The sequence below is a fragment of the Magallana gigas genome, chromosome 6, assembly GCF_963853765.1.
Source record: "Magallana gigas chromosome 6, xbMagGiga1.1, whole genome shotgun sequence".
Classification (NCBI taxonomy): Eukaryota; Metazoa; Mollusca; class Bivalvia; order Ostreida; family Ostreidae; genus Magallana; species Magallana gigas.
The window spans coordinates 21,710,217-21,727,898 of record NC_088858.1 but is presented as its reverse complement, the minus strand read 5'-3'; the positions used below and the strand labels follow the sequence as shown (position 1 = coordinate 21,727,898).

The 17,682-nt window shown below is 34.7% G+C and overlaps 1 protein-coding gene across 3 annotated transcripts; it reads right to left on the bottom strand.

Annotated features, from left to right (window-relative positions):
• Positions 1-5,767: 5,767 nt before the first annotated feature.
• Positions 5,768-15,064, bottom strand: LOC105320840 (uncharacterized). 3 transcript variants are annotated; one of them, XM_011418951.4, is made up of 2 exons: positions 14,668-15,064; positions 5,768-7,250 (listed from the first exon to the last, which is right to left on the bottom strand). In XM_011418951.4, exon 2 carries the CDS (start codon positions 7,154-7,156, stop codon positions 6,224-6,226), a length of 933 nt encoding a protein of 310 aa, XP_011417253.3. In that variant the 5' UTR covers positions 7,157-7,250; positions 14,668-15,064; the 3' UTR covers positions 5,768-6,223. The 3 variants fall into 3 exon arrangements, with proteins under 3 accessions (XP_011417253.3, XP_011417254.3, XP_065943761.1); XM_011418952.4 differs by lacking the exon at positions 14,668-15,064 and adding an exon at positions 9,276-9,935; XM_066087689.1 differs by lacking the exon at positions 14,668-15,064 and adding an exon at positions 9,135-9,158.
• Between the last annotated feature and the right edge of the window lie 2,618 nt (positions 15,065-17,682).

Below are 17,682 nucleotides of genomic sequence, written 5' to 3'. Positions count from 1 at the left end.
TTAAAATTATTCAGTTTCTAACGGAGAAATATTGAAGAATTTCGAATAAAACAATACAGAAGACTATATGGCGTCACGGAGCTGATTAATACATTTGAACATTTAAAACTATTTTGAAAAAAAAATTCTGCCCATATGAAAAAGAGAGAAGATAACACTTTTTCTCAAAGTTTATTTGGTAAAATAGAAGATGGTCTTGTGATGTTTATTAATATTGAAAGTTAAAGCCAACGAAACTATGCTTCCAGGATACTTGTTTCTAATGTAAATAAACTAAACAGATTGAAAATTTTTCTCACAAGCGTCAATCTTAAACTAAGAAGGCAATCATTCAGGCTTTACTTAAAGAAATGGTTCATTTCTTTTTTTACAATAAATAATGAAATGCACGCTTTGTTGGACATTATTTAAAATAGATCATGTTAACGAGCGAAAAGTCAACTATTTATGTAGGAGTTATGATAAGCTTTCTATTCAGACGGTCATTTAGCCTTAAATGAAATTAAATACCGAATATTCTTCCTTTATAATAGATCTTATTGTATTACTCTTGCAAGGTTCATCACTTTAATGTCTAGAGATTTGTTTCCATAAAATATTCGCACATTCATTATTTATTTGATTTATTCCTCCTGAAAGAATAAAAAGAGAGGAAAAAAGAAAAAAAACCCAATATTGTTTGTTTACTTAGAGTATTGAAAGTTTGCAAATCTACATGCCATTTTTTCAAATCTTAAATCTGTTTAGCTCAACTTTAATGCACCTGTTTAGTGCAACTTAAATGCACCTGTGTGCACTTTGCCTTTACAAATTGTTTGGAACATAAATGCTAACCATTTTTAGCTATGTGCCGCCGCAATGAATGCTCCAAACTACAAAAATCTGGAGAGGGCCAAATGCAGTGTTTGACAGTCTTGAGAGTCCTACTTTGAAATATTTTGACAGACTAGAAACAGTTCGATGGAGTATATCAGATGCTCTCTCTTATCTGTGGTCAGACCTTGATTAATGAGATCAAAGTATCTACGAAGCCATGCAGGATTGCAACACAGCGCTCTCTAAGTAAATTTTCCAGATTATCGGGGGGATTTGACGGATAAAGGAAAACAATAAACCCACGGGACGAACAATTTCATTTGTTTCCTTAAATTGAAACGTTCGCAATTGTTCGACACCTTGCTGCCAAGATTAACTCGATAGCAAAAACTGAGCAGATACCAAGTTACTGCGTTCGTGCAAAGAAGAGGGGGTTCTTGGTTTAGTTAGAGAGGACGACTTTCCCGTTAGGGGACGAACGACAACAGGGGTCAGGTTTTAGAAAATTTAATCCACTCTTCTTTGATTGGTATGAGGAGGAGATGTCGTCTGCAAGGAGGCTTTGTTTACAACACGATGACTCATTTGAGTAATGAAGAGGGGGACGTTTTTTGCCGTGCGTGGGTCGTCGACCCTTATACTTGAGGACAAACCACCCTTATACCTGAAATGCAAATTTTAGCAATAGGAGTACATGCCTGCAAATGTTTTGACATAAATTAAGATTACGAACTTTGGGGAAAAGCATTTTACAGATATTAAAATGTAAACATTGGTATTTAATCTTTAGATGCTAATTGGAATCCATTTGCTTTTAAAAATGCTTTTTTTAAAAACGGCGTGTTTTGCATAACGCACTTTGAAATCGGTTAATGACAATCTAACTAGTGCACATTCAAACAGAAAACCCACGTCAGAATATATGTAGCATTTAATATTTAATTATTCGTTATTATCACTTCCTTGCGACTTTTAACAATGTGATAACATAAACTACGAGGAAAAAATTGTTTATTGGTCTCTCTTCCAGACAATATACTGTAATTTTAATGGGTGCACACTATTAAACAATTCCGTGTCTGATTTGGATTTGATGAATTGATCATATTTGCAGAGTAAGAGTTTTACCCCCTGTGTAGTTTACACTTAAATATTGATAAATCTCTCTCAAATTTTGTTCCACATACCAAAAAAGTTTGATGTTTTTTACACATGCAATGCAGGCAATCAGAATCATTGTATATAACAATACAACATCACGTTAACTGTCAAGAGTTTATATAGAAAGCATCAGTTTTCTTTCATTTCATTTAAAAACAAAAATATAAAAGTTCCATGTGTGATTGATCGTTTTGAATGAGCTTTCTTACAAAACAACAGGCAGCAATAATTTTTTTTGAACTGGTGTCTATAGTACGTGTATATGGTCTAACAAAATATGCAGTACGTTCAAACCAACAACCCAAACCCCCTCCCCCCACTAACAAACCAGTTAATAGGAACACAATAAGTGGCAGCCCAAAAAAAATGAATAAAAAGATCTACCCTAACAACAAAGAATGATCATTATATACGACCACGGGAACTTATGTTATACTAATAATAATAGTATTTACTTGGAATGTCATAGTTATAGAACTCTGCTATTAAACAACTCATTCTTTGATTCTACATTTAAAAAAAAGATCATCTGTTGGTTAGATAAAAAGAAAAAGTAAAGATAATGCTTTTTACAATGTCATGTACTTTTAACTGACCCCCCCCCCCCTCCAACCACACGGTAACACAACTAAATGTAGACAGTCTATCGTCATTTTTGACGTATTTGAAAATGTCACACTTTAAATCCTCTCAAAATCTCTTGAAAAACAATTGAGAAATTAGCTTAAAACGCTAGAATTGTTTGTTTACGATAGACTTTTAACTCTAGACAAACAGAGCAAGTGGGCGGCACTAGGGGTTTCTCCTGATGTTGACCCTCGTTACGTAAACACCCTATCTACCTGTCCAAATCCCACCATGGTCTAGGCTGACATCCTCCATATGTTAGACAATCCAGCGAGGTCTCAACGAGGGTGCTCAATGGTCAGATTCCAAAGGTTTCGTCTCGACAAATTACATTTACAACCAAGTGGTTTTTTCTTTATATCTACGTGTATATAAAAGATTTGTGCGGGTTTGTATTTGACAATGAAGCAACATTGTATGTACAAGCTGTCTTGAGACAATTATTTTAATTAAAAAGGGGAGAAATCAACACACTAAAATACCTTTATGTGTAGTTTAGAATTGTTTTAATACAATCTTATACAAGTAATGCAATTTGCATTACTTTGTACTTTCTATTTCAGCCCCCTTAAAAAAAGACGATAGAAAGTGTTTGTGCAAAACGTTATTAAACTTAAATTATAAAGAATGGCAAGTGGTTGAGGAAATAGAGTTATTTGTTAACCTATTCTGGGTAATGAATTGTCCTAGTTTTAATTCAGACTATTTTACATCAGTAATTCAGCGACTAAGAACACTATCATTGTTATCTCTTTGTACGATTTTTGATGGTTGGGGTTGTTTAACACGTACACATGATAATTGATAAGATTAAACTGATTTTAAAACGATACAATTTCGGAAACAACAACTCAACATAACGAATTACGCGTCGACATCATTTTCAAGCAAGGGGATCGGTCATCGATTGTTTATTGTTGTTGTTTTTTTTTATATTTTGGTTTTGTTTGTTAAAGCGAACCAAACAATTCATAACATTTTAATCATTCTATTCATTCGAGCGTAACAGTTATTTCGAAATCCAGTTGAAAACAGGAAAACAACATTTTAAACAGTACTTTTCTCTCGAAAGGAGAACAATTATTTGCCAACGATGTCCAATAAAAAAAATTCCACATTGTTAATTTTTTTATTTGTTTGTCTGATAGCTCGAAAACAAGATGAAAACCAATCCCGATTGGTAAACCGATTACCAGTGTACACCGTACGTCTTGTGAATCACCCTGCTGATACCACGGACAGACTTCTTTCTTTTCAAAAGAGAAATCCGAGATTCTAATTCCCAATCTACGTAAGCAATTGTCAGATTAAAAAAAAACCGAAAAAAACAAAACCGCACGTTGCAAATTTTATTTCCGAAAAAAGAGGACGTCAATAAACCTGGCTTTATTTCAAGCTTATTCACAATACATGACTCTTTAAGAAAAATATTCAAAATAAAATGGGACGGCAAGAATCAAATTAACAAAAAATGAAAACTGAGCCTCCTCTCTTGAATGTCCATGATAAAGAGTCAATCGGTGATTTCTTATAAACTGACTGAGTAATAGTTCTGGTGAGACCCTAGTTTAGCCTGTACTTCAACCCACATAGTAAATAAACCCCACATGCAAATTATGAGTATTATTAGCAGTATCAGTTACAATAAATACTGCCACACATAATTAGGCTTCGTCTTTTCTCAACAATTTGTGAATTAATAACATTTTGTTCAAGGCGGTGTCAGTTTCACTTTGGCTGGTCAAATTTTTTTTTTTGCTCCTTTCTCACCGATTTCTTTTGATCAGTGAAGAATTTTTCACGAGTAAACATATATCATCAAAACCTCAAATTATTGATGGGTGGATGTTACAATACTATAGACTTAGATCGCTCTCCTGCCAAGTTAGGTAACTGGTACCATACATATACGTGTATGCTCAGCACCAAATACAGTTATCAGATAATTAAATTACAATTTAAAAATAAAAAGACGGTTCCTTTCATTTGATCAATGTGCATTTCACAATATACTTTGATCTTCAATTTAGAGCAAATGACATTAAAATCTAATAATAACTTCATAAAAGAATCGAGTCAGAGGATTCAAAGACTTTGTTTTCGATTTTACATAAATTGAGACGTACTGGCTTTTTTGGCAATGGCCGTTCTGTAATCCGATACAAACCTAATGGCTCCAATAAACGGTCTATGAATTATTTAAAACTTCAAGCGATTATCATTTTTAATGACCTTGGATTGATTTATTTAACGGGCAGTAGATCCTATATCTGGAAACTGGAGCGAACGGGCTAAAAGAGAATGGGCAAATATGATTATTAGATATTTGAAAGCATGTGCGGAAAATAAGGAATTGAAAATAAGTATTTGTTTTAATTGCTTATGTTCCAGAATGTCACTATGATACAGTAATATGCTGGTTACGAAACAATGTTTCTTAATATACGAGCCGCGTGACTTTATATTTGTCTCCGACTTGCTGAGAACTTGCTGCGCATTAAGCCATTATCTTTTGTACTTCCAACAACTACCATAATAAATAATACCCCATACCACTCTCAAGTCGGGTGTTATCTTTATGAAAATTATATGGGTGTTTTCAGTGAGGTAGTAGTTGTAGGCTATCATGAACTTGCAGAGACTAAAAGCCATAGAATGGTCCATTGTACGTGTCACATGCATTTTAATGTATTAAGATTACTTTTTGAATAAAGTAACAACTACAGATTTTTTAAATTTGAAAGCATAATGTACGCTGTATCAATTGACTGGATCCCTAATGGTATGCCAAATACATCAGCATTTAGGTGGCGCTAAAAGCGGAGGTTGGACATGGCCAATCAAAATCCAAAGATTAATATTGGACAAAAAAACATCACTCTTCAATATATACGATACTAAAAAATTATTTGTTCTTCATCTAAGGGAAAATACCAAGGCTCTTTTAATAAGACGTTGGAAAACTTTCCTAAGGTTAAACCAGCTAAATATAATTCATACGTTCCTACGTTTATGCCCGACTTCGTATACAAGTTTACAATATACAGCTGTACACACAAAATGAAGATGACTTTATGTTGGCCAAGCCTGCCAACTGAGCTATGAAATATATAACTTAAGAAACCGATAGATAAAGTTGAGCGGAACAAATTAAAAAGAACACTGACATTTGATCAAACTTTATATAATATATGAAAAAAGATAAAAAGAATATTGAAAGTTGTATAAAGATAAGAGGGAAAATTTATCGGTCGAACATCGCGTCATTACACCTAAGCAAACACCTTAGGGTTTGAAAATCAAGCACTTCCATATTTAGCGACCGATAAATTCGTGACGTGACAGGTGTGAATTCAATAATTAATAAATATAAACAAACAAAAAAATAATAATAATAATACTGCTCCAACGTGCCAGTAAGAAAGACAGCAAAAAAGAGGAAATTAATCAATTGAGCAATATTTTATATTGCAGGAATTGTGTATGAAAAATGTCCTATATATCACAGACGTCCAAATTGGATTTGCACACGTCCCGATTTGTAACAAATGCGTTTTTTTTTTTAAATATTGATTAAAATGACTTTTTGATACTGTTTTGATCCGAATGTTATAAGAGGTCATGCTTTCACTTGACCTTCTTTGTTTTTCAGCCATTGCTTGCTAGCACTTGGAACACTTATATGCGAGCCCCCAGCACTCGGAATACTCATATGAGAGTCGGATTCCTCGATAATTCGATCGAACGAAGAGCCACTGTGTTGCCCGCTACTGTCGTAATAATCCGAGTCATAGTCCGTTCCCCACCCATTACTAGCACCATGTTCATTGTCAAGTGTCAGGGACAGAGTCTGCCCTTCGGAATATGTACTTTGACGGGCAAATGATTTCTTCTTTTTGCCTTGATTGGATTTCCTCGAATCCTGTGTTCGCAAAGGCAGTAGAAGAGCCGCATGTGTGTGCGCCCTCTGTTGATTTTTGTTGTATTTTGATTCCATTGTAGGACTTCCAACGTAGTTTTCACGAGACGATTCCGTTCGCCGTAAATTGGCCTTCGTCCTTGACCTGTCCTTCACCGCCCATCCAATACTTGAAGTTTCAGGCGACATGTCGGTTCCATTGGGAGTCGAATTTTTAAATATGTTGGGCAACTTCACGTCGTATTCTTGCACGTAAGAATTTGGGTCCTTAAAGTTAATCAGCGTTTTCTCCATCGGAAGAGGGGATTCAAAGTCATTCGTCGTGGGCCGCGTCGGGCAACTAGGCGACCGACACAACTTTTTTCGCCGATGTTTTCTCTCCTTTGTTTGTGGATTTGAATTAGGTTGTGACGATAGACTTGGTAACTTACACGGCGACTTGGACGGACTCGTGTCACGTGACGACATCGGAGGAGGCATGTCCACTGCCTCTAGCGGCGTGTCAGAATCATTACTGCTGCTGTTCGATCTCAGCACATGTTTCCTTGGAGATGCAATTGGAGGAAAAAGGCCATTGGAATCCCCCTTTCCAATTTGTTCTTGTTTTTCCGTCTGTTTTGTATTACTTGGCATTTTGGCTTTCACTGTCTTTCAGTTAAAGGTTGATGCCGTTCACACCAAATACACACGCGTAGTTTTACATGGCCCGTCAGGTATCAAAATGGTTCTGCAAAAAGATTGGAAAACAGTCATTAAAGAGAGATTTGTATTTGCCCATCGAATACTTTAAATGCAAGAGGAAATGTTCATCTCTTGGGCTTTAACCGTGCCTTACAAGGGGAGTAGACTAATCAAACGGGTCTTTTTATCATCTATTGTGGAAATAAAATGTAAATAAGCCGCCGCCTTACATAAGTAACAAAGTATGTTTAATCCGTATGTGATTACGTAACGCCGGGGAAATGATATATCTACCTAAGACTAGATTTCTAAAGTACAAACTAATTGTCCAAAACACGAAGGCCTTAAGGAATCTTCATTAAATTTTCATGAAAGAAGAAATAAAACGGACGGTCTACCTAGCAGACGAGAATTATTTACGCGCTAGAACAAACGATCGCTTCCGAGGGATTCCGATTAGACCATTTCTCTTGTGGGCAGCGCAAATCAAGTTACTCGCGTGGCTAATGCAGGCTTATTTCAACAAGATGCAGTCGTATTCGGGAAGATAATTTATAAGTCTGCTGTGAGATTTGCCTATAACAAATTTCCAGACCAATTTTCTTCGCGACCTTGCAGTGAACCACATTGAAGGTATTACTGATTTACCGGGAATTAAATTCATTTCGATCATTTGGACTGGACTACGGTGAAATAATGCCTATTAGTGAAATTGAAAATTGTCCGATTTTGTTTGTATAGGATAAAAGTGTTTATTGATTCTAGAACACTTAAGCATGCGTGAAGAAATTAAAAAAAAAACTACCTTACATTTTACATGTACAGATATAATGGTAGATTTATCGTCAGAAATACATATTCATAGTAATTGAAATGAACCAAAAATTTGATTTTCAATCACTGGGGAGATATATTAAAATGATTAATTCTAAGATAACTATCTAGAAGAGAGAACTGGGAATATAAAATTCTAGCACAGAGAAACACTTCTTCCAATGTCCGATAAATGTTTACCTACAGAAAATTCATTTTATTAAGTAGCTGCGACTAATTGGGTTTAAAATGGATTTCTATGCAAATTCAAGCCAATGTGAATCCAAACATTAATAATAAATGATTGTGCGATGGAGTTGGCTTAAATAGCTGGACACAAATAGCACACAGATATAGTATTTCTCGGTTAATAGTCTTTTCCAGACAAATTGCATTGAGCCTGCATGTCGGTGCAACTATTTATTGGTAAATTTTCCGGACAAATCTGTAATTAATTTTTTCAGCAGCAAAGCACAAAGTGTTATTTTCTTGAGTGTCGAAAATCTAGATATGAATGGAAGAAAAAAAAATAATATTAGAGCCATGTATAATACATAACGTGGAGTTTGGTTTTTCTCGCAAGATTCACAAATATAATGTAAAAGATAAATAATACTGGTAATACTCTTTGCTGATTTAGGTTATCCCTAATAAAGAACACACAAAAAATTCTTAAGATTCAATCATTTGCTTAAAATATTTGAAATTTCAAGTCAATTTTAACCCCCCCCCACTCAAAAAAAAACCCACCGAACAAAATTTTGATGATCATAGATTTCAACAAATTCCAAAGAAGCCCATCTAAATCTTCCGTTTTCAAATTTTGAGATGAAAAAATGAAAACTTGCCGTTGTGTACAACTTTTACATTTCATGCTCAACAACAAATCTGTTCTATCTGAAGCATTTTAAAAGAATTAATTAACCATATACGCGTATTTATTTATATTTACACTGAAATGAATACCAAGTATATGTTTATGACAGAACTAAATAACCCAAAACAAACGTACGTGTACTCCAAAAATAGTATTAATAAATAATTTTAGTCAATCATTACTTAGAACTCGAAATATGTCTGTGCATTAAGATATAAAAGATATTTTTCTTTCACGAACCTTTTGGACGACGAGATGACAAGTATAAATCCAAATCACGAACAAAGAGACCCTTGAAAAAAAAACCCTATAATTTTTGTTTTTACAATTACCCCTTCAAAAAATATTAAATTAGAAATAAAGCTCGAAATTTAAATATACCTTGTGTACACTTGGGACGATGATTTAAATTCAGACAGCCGACGGATTACGGCAGTAAAGCTTTTCTCCTAGAGGGGGTCTCGAGAATCAAGAGTAACTTTTTTTTATAACAATAGCACAGCCCTATTATCCGCCCCATGTGATAAGTAATAAATCTTGCACGGCTGTTTAACTTGCACCTTCGACGCTTAATCGCCGATTGTTAGTTTGATGTGGGTCGAAACCTATATATCGTCTCAATAAAATCGTCAAGTGATGTTTTTTCTTTTCGGTTTTTTTTCTTCTCTCTTTTTCATTGCAACAACAAAAGTGGGCGAACTATTTGAATATGCTTAAAGTTTGAATGACGTCAATATTTCTTACTAGAATGAGATCGATATTCCATCCAGATTTTATTGACTAAGTCTAAAATTGCACCTTTTGCACGCATTCGAAAACCCTTGATAACAAATTTATACAGAACTGTCATAAAATGACAAGTCATTATTAACAAAGATCTTCGTGTGCGAACATCATATACTTTTATTTCGGGCTTCATGTTGTATGGCAGAGGTTTCCTTGCAAATACCATATTTTGCTTCCTGCAAAGTATTGAAAAGGGCTACAATTTGTTAAGCCGTCTTCCATTACATTTTCACCTAACTATGAAATTCAGATGCTCTAAAATACATAAGCTAAACACACGGGCTGAATAGAATATAGGTCACTTCCATGTACTTGTCTGTTATACATGTCCACCCTAGGCATGTCTACAAAGTTTGTTTTGTGTCAGTATATCAAAATACTTACTTAAGGTTAAATTGCACTATCAGTCGATGGTAGGTGTCAAGAATTAGAGAAGAGTTTAGAGATTGAGGTACCGTTGAAGTTCTCACAACTAAAATGTAAATAAATCAATACTTTTCATTTACATGTCACATATGCACGCGAATCCAGAATTTTTTTCCGCGAATGGGGTGGGTTGGGGTTAAGGGGAACTTTTATTAGCCCGGGGGTGGGGTCTAAGACCTTATTTTTTGGTAACTTCACTTTGTGAACTGAAAAAAGTTTTGAATTTTCCAGGGGGTCCAAATCCCCTTGACCCCCTTCAGATTCCTGCATGAAATATATCTTTTTTTTTTAACCAAACTACATCTGATTTAAGGTTCATATGAAAGTGCGACAATGCATTGTGCCATGAGTCTGCAGTTTCCCGAATGCCTATACATATTGTCTATCTAAGTAAATACCAACCACAACGAAAGTACTTCATGGAGGGCTTTGCCAAGAACACATTATGTGTTTTAGACGTAATAAAGAAAAAATAAATCCAAAGCTGAATAAACATCTCATTTTCATAAAATGTCGATATCAATTCCTTCATATTTCGAACTAAATACAGAAGTACATGTATATATGCTATGAAAAATGCCGGATTTATCATTTAAGTAAACCAGTATACTTGAATTAAGTTTATAATTGAAAGCTAATCAGATAACTTATCTGTGTTTCTAATATTTTAAACCTTAATACATAAATATCGGTCGTGGTATTTTTTCTTTTTGGGGGTTAAGGCAACCATATCAATTTTCAATTACTATATACTGAGTGTCACAAGATTTTCACCTTCAAATCAAAAAGAGAAATACCGTTTATTTTTTTTTTAAAAAGGCAAACAAGAGAATAATGTTAAGTAAAGCGACTCCAAAACATGGTTTAGGTAAAGGATCAAATTTCAACCCCAAAAGTTACTTATTATGTACTGCAATTTATTTTTAAAAAACGCTCTTTTATGACGAGCAAAAATCGCGGAAAAAAATCGGTCATGGGAACCTAGCAGTTAAAATAATCAATTTATAATCACCTTCATTAATTTCAAAAGGTTCGCGCCAGTGCAAAGCACGATTAGGATCTTGAATCAGGGGGGTACACATGGGAATACGGGAGGGTCATTTACAGCTTCGCGGGGGGATGAGATGGAAGCTCACAGGGCTTTTGTTGAAGTCATCTACACTGACTCCGGGTAAATATTTCATATGTTTACCTGTTCATGGAAGGGAAATGACCAATAAATTAGGCATGGATGATGATCACTATAATTATAAACACATGCAGCAGGATGGTGAAGATTTATATGCGACCTTAAGTTCACCCCCTCCAATCAATTCAATGCCAGGGTAGAAGGCTAGGATGGACTCATTTGATACCCATTCACATCTGATTATTTTCTTCCAGAACAATAGGTGTGTTTAAAGTGTGTTTTAATAGCGGTAATGGCCTGCTTTCTCTTTAATACATTCACCCCCTTAATAGCAGGAATGTACAGCATACAAAACATGTAAAAATGTAATGTATATCGTTTGTTTAACAAATTCTATTTCTATTATTGAAACTCCATGATTGTTTATTCTATTACTTTCAGGTTTCCGTATAATCAATACGTCCGTAACGGGAAACCATTAAATATAACATATGCATGCGCGGATCTAGAGGGGGTCGGGGGGGTCCCGACCCCCCCCCCCCCCCCCTGGAAAATGAAAATTTATTAAATTTACATAGTAAAATTATCGCGAAAATATGCCTCGGACCCCCCCTGGCAAACACAATTATCCTTCGGACCCCCCCTGGAAAAATTTTCTGGATCCGCGCATGCATATGCACTTGTGAACAGAGAAATGATGAAAAAAAAAAGTGATAAAGCTTAAGACTGTTCAGTTTTGAGGTAAAATCCAGCCCTTGTCAAAAAGAGGAAACTGGGTTCAAAGTTGAACGTGTATTTATTATGAAGATGAACAAATACACTTGCGTAGCTCGTTTGATAGTTCAATACATGTCATGTATTTTTGTCTAAAAAGCTGCAAACTTTGAGGTTAACCGATAAATATCTATTGTAAAACAAAGTATTGGTCCTCTTAATTTTTGTGTATGTTCTCCTCTGTCATTGTTTTTAACTTTAACTTGAAAGGATTGGAAATCTTTTTTTCATAAATGTTGAAAAAATGTAGAAAAAAAGGTGACAAACAAATGGATTTCAAAATAAAACATGATAGGTTAATATCTTGAGTTTGGTACATATACTTTTTCGTCTGTCGGTCGGGGGAGGGTATACAAAGTTACATGTAACTACATGTATTTACGGTTTAAATTCTTGCACATTTGAAACTTACATGTAAGAACGCAATCTTTGGAAGTTTGATAACAAACAAAAAAATGTCCTTCCCGATATATACTAGTACTTCATTCTATCAGATATCATGTGAAGTCTTGCTGTCTTATGATGTATCTTTAAATTGATGAAATAAAGTACATAGGTAAGGGCGATTAATCTATGTACCATGAACACGATAAAAAAAACCAAGTATGAATACATGACTATATATATGCATAATCCATAATTGAAATACATTTCAAATTTGCTGGGAAAAGCTATCCGTATCTATTTTTCATTGATACGTATTAAAAAATAATTCCTACCGATTATATATTCATATCCCCCCCCCCAAAAAAAAATGTTTTTTTCATCAACTAGTATAGAGTTTCATACAAGTCTGAATCGAACACGCACTGCGCAGTCTTGCAGTGAAACAATCCGTTCTGATGTCAACTTGAATTGCCATTTCAAAACTTTTCATGTCAATACTGCCTTCTGACTCACTGTTTTGTTTTGACTTCGCACAAATGGGGACTGACTACCCGCCGTGTGGTTAGGACTCAATAAGACAGCCCCAGCCGCTGCTTATCGCTATATTATTTTACTGTTCCTTATTCTTTGATTGATCGGGGTTTTTTCTCCCTCCCGCTTTATTTTATATTTGATAATCAACTATAGATTTCTTATGTGGACCGACATCTCGGGATTGTGTTGAACAGAAATAGGAACAATTCCAGAATACGTGATATTAACATGGCGTTATTATGTAACACGGGCATTTGAAAAGATTCTCTCATTTCAGCCGTTCTGCATTGAACAGGTTTTTAATAAAGTTGGCATGGCTTTTTGTCCGATGCATTCTCGTTTATATATGATGTTTCTTAATTCAATTCCCAGACTTCATAATACTCCAGGACATGGTGTTGAGTCTCGAGTACACACTAATAAAGAACTCATATTAGCAATTTCGGGTTATTGAAACTGAGACTCTGAGGAATGAGATGATTATGAGATGGCCTTTTTACCCGTTATCGTCAATTAACTTCCACGAGTGAGTTTTGAATGACCAGATGTTAGGTCTTGCTTTTCATGCTTTAATAATTTTTTGGCGAAGACTCTTCCGGTTGTGAGATGCGCTACCATAGTTACCCTGAGCCGAATTAACTCTATCCCTTTTTAGCTGCATGTAAATCTTTTGAAAGGCTGTGATATTTTTAAAATCATTGATTTGACATTTGTTTGGAAAGCAAACAAAATTCGGGATTCTTCCAAACGATCCCAGCATTTAAATAGAGCGCATAATCCTTTGCATGCAGTGGTGATAATCCTTACTCTCTATAGGATTAATTTAAATTTTAAATTAAGTGTATTTGATTTTGTGGATCATTGAATTTCAATATTTCCACTTCTTCGATCTATGGATTGTTGAATATGTGTAAAGCCATCTATATGAAAACATAGCTTTGTTACGACGCAGATGATAAAAAAATATTAATCTTTCGAATGCAGAGTGAACAATACATTTGACCGACATTGATTTCATTTTTACATGTAACCCGTGACTGAACTGCAATATGACCAGATAAATCAAACAAGAAAGCTATTGATAGCTACAGATAGAAAAGAATTGCCTGGTGTATGTAAAATACTTTAAAAATCTACCAATCAACAGATCGTGTCATAAATTTCATCAGTTTTTAATAAAAGTTGTATTTTGCCGAAATCCATATCAAGTTTTCATTCCTTGAAATGTCCGCCATGTGTTAATATTGTAAGGTTAATACATATGGCGCCCTTCATATATGTGAAGATAAAATAAAATATCTAACAATGCTGACAAACGAAACCCTGTTTGTTAAAACCCTAATATTTTTTTTAAAGTAAAATGTAAAATGGCAAAATGATGCGCTTACATCATTTCATTAAAAAAATCATAGGTATGTATATTATATCAAAAACATTATATAAATGCACTCCAATGATGATCATGTTGCAGTATATTTTCTTTAAAAATCTAGAACAATGCTACAGTATATAATACCACCGTATGTATTTCGCAAATACTAGAAATGGTTTCATAACGGGTCCGATCTGACACATGTATCTTATATATGAAAAATAAATTAGGGTGAAAGTTTGACTTGCGTCCATTGAAATCGAATATTTTCATATACATATATACATACGGCATATTGAAAAGTGAACATTTAATATAAAAAGCAAAAATCAATTTAAAAATGAAAATTTAAAACTTGGTCTTACCTGAGGGGTATTTCCTTGTGCTGTGTACCGATAGCCAGAGACCTTTAATATTTTCTGAATGGAAGCGTGAAATCGAACCCAACCGGCACATGCGCCTTCAGTCACAACAAATCGGACCAATTGTAATCGATCGCGCCTTTAACCTTTTCAGAGTACAATATAAATGTTTTGTTTGTATTTCTATCAATTGAATACTTCACCGTCTGGGTGCAGAGCGAGTTTGTTTAAACCGTCCGCTCGCTGAGCGCTGGATACCCGGCAATGATTACAGAATGCTCTACCAGTTACACTATGAAGTATCAACATTGAGAACAATTGCAATGCGAGGTTTAATTGCAACGCAATTACTTCGGGAGCGCTGTGTGATTCTCTTCGGCCGAATGGAAAGTAGATGTTTTAACGTTTTTCAATGACGATCTAGCTTTCACCTCTTAAAAACAAACCTTTTATGTCAACAAAACATAATTCAATCATCAAAATCATGGTGACCGAATGACGACTCTGTAAACAACCTGTTTACCGCACAATGCGATTGTACAGTTGATTGGTTTCGCGTTATACGAACTATGACGATTTACGTTTATTTTGTTTGCGAGCTGATAGTGTTTTGGTAGATTTGAAAGAGGATATCTAGACCGATCAAAGTTACTTCCAATATACATGTACTTGTGTAGATAGTCATAAGAACCTTACACTTGTAAAGACCATATATAAAATCAAATGTACATATATATTAAAAAAAAATTACAAAATTTAAAAATGTAAAAAAATTAAATGTTTCGTATAATCTTTTTAGAAAAAAATTAAGAACCATTCGTACAGATGATGCATTGGATACGATATCATATAGGGGTAGCCTACATGCTAAGCCCATGATATCATATTATAAGTTGTGTTCACATTGTCATCAAGACGTTGTATAATTCTAAAATCGCCTTAAAAGGTAGGATAGCTATAAAAATCAGAAAATTTAATAATATGCAATTCCACTTAAGTTGAAAGTTCACAAGGTGTCACGGCGTTCTGACGAAGACTTGGGGCGGAGGGGGGGGGGGGGTGTTCTACCGAACTAGGGCGGTGTGCTGCTACGTTCCAACGTAGCTTTAGATGGCAATTGGCTACTTTTTCTAAGTGCTTTTGACGTGCTAGGGGTTTTCAATTCGCGTTCTCAAAGCGTACAATGCGGCGCTGACTGCAAACACACGACGATCCTTCTTATTTATCGGCTGCTACTTCCATCATCATGACAATCATAAAGAGAACTGAAAACCTTGGTTGTATCGCAGAAGCTTGTTACAAAACGGATGCAAAAGAAACAATTGAAGCTTGATAAGGGCAGAAAGGTTTTTTCAGCCGCTGTGGTAACTAAGAAAATAAAAATAATTTACGTTCAAACGACGTAGCCGTGCCATTAAAGCGCAGTAGTGACACAGTGACATTCCAAAAGACATCAAGGGGTCTACACAAGCACAGTCGACTATCACTGCGTTCACACTGCTATCATAGGCGTCATTTGAACGCACCAACAAAACTCTTACGATTCTGTTTGAAACTTCACCGCACTGCGACATTGACCTTACAACGTTTCTACTACGTGTATATCAGAACGCAAATCTAGTTCGTACTTTTTAGAATACTGAAAGTGCGCAACCGCGTCGAAATGAAGCTACATTTGCGTTTTATTATGCTACGCAGACATCGTCGTTTTGTATATTTTAATGGACGCTGCATGATCTCTTTCAGGAAGCAACTTGATGTGACAGGGCTTTTTTTTTTAAAGAAACAACCAACGTTCCCCAAATGTCGTTTTATTTGGCAAAGTTTATATCTTTAAAGCAGATATTGATGCCTGAGACAAAATAAATAAGGTCTTTAATTTTTTTAATACTTGGAAATTGTGATAAAACAACCATAAGAAAAAAAAAACCCACTGAAAAGACTTTAATCAGCACTAATACCAATGCAAAACATGACTTCGTACTCTGAAACAACACATGTATATACATAGTACACAATCCGATCAAATCTGTATTTTCATAGATAATCAAAGCAAACTACTTGAATATGAGTATTAGCTCAAGGATAAATAAATCTCTTTATCAAGGTACTTTTAAGTATATCATGCATATTGTTTATGCAGCTTATAGTCCAAGTGTATCTGTAAAAACATAAATGTCGAGCTGCAAACTACTTGAAAACAGGGCGGCTCTAATATAACTCTTCAATGAAAAAGGAAGTAATTTTTGTCCCCATTACACCAACTCCATTTCTTGATCGAAAACTTGTAATGAATATACATAAGAGTCGGACAGAAATGCAAATTTTTAACAATTAATGGCACAATTTCCGGTTTTCCTTCTAGTTGTCTTTGAAAGTAGCTCAAACCTATTTGAATAAAACAAATCCTCAAAAAACATTCGCTAATTAACACCAATAAACCTACCGTTATAAAAATTGGTTTCAAACATTTATGGTGATAAAACAAGCGCCGGATTTGCTACAACCGTCGGCACTATTCTTTCATTTTTTATTCTATTAACCCAGATATTGCAAGCTTCGATCTTTCATGAACTATTTTTGGCCTTACTGTAAACAGAGTTTCACCCAATCTTTGTTTCACAAGAATTTTGTTTTTCTCTTTGTTTTGTGAACAAAAATATTAAAGTCACATTTTGTGATCAATATATAGGAAATCTTCATACGTCCGTAATGGTTTCATTGATCAGTAATACGTTTTTTATTATATTCATTGTTTTACAATCAAACCCTAGGCCTACGTCTGGCGTGCATTTACAAAGGCTTTAAATAAAGTTCCAAGAAAATCGGATGAAAATGATAGAGAGAGAGAATACAAAAAAAATGGAAAGAGAAAAATTAATCAAGTCAGCGAGAAAGATCAATTTTAAGATTTATTAATTTACCTGTTCTTATTTTTAACTATATAAAGGTAATTCGATATATTTCGCTGATTCCCTAAACTCGTCGTAAAAAGACTTATTGCCCGAAGAACAGACT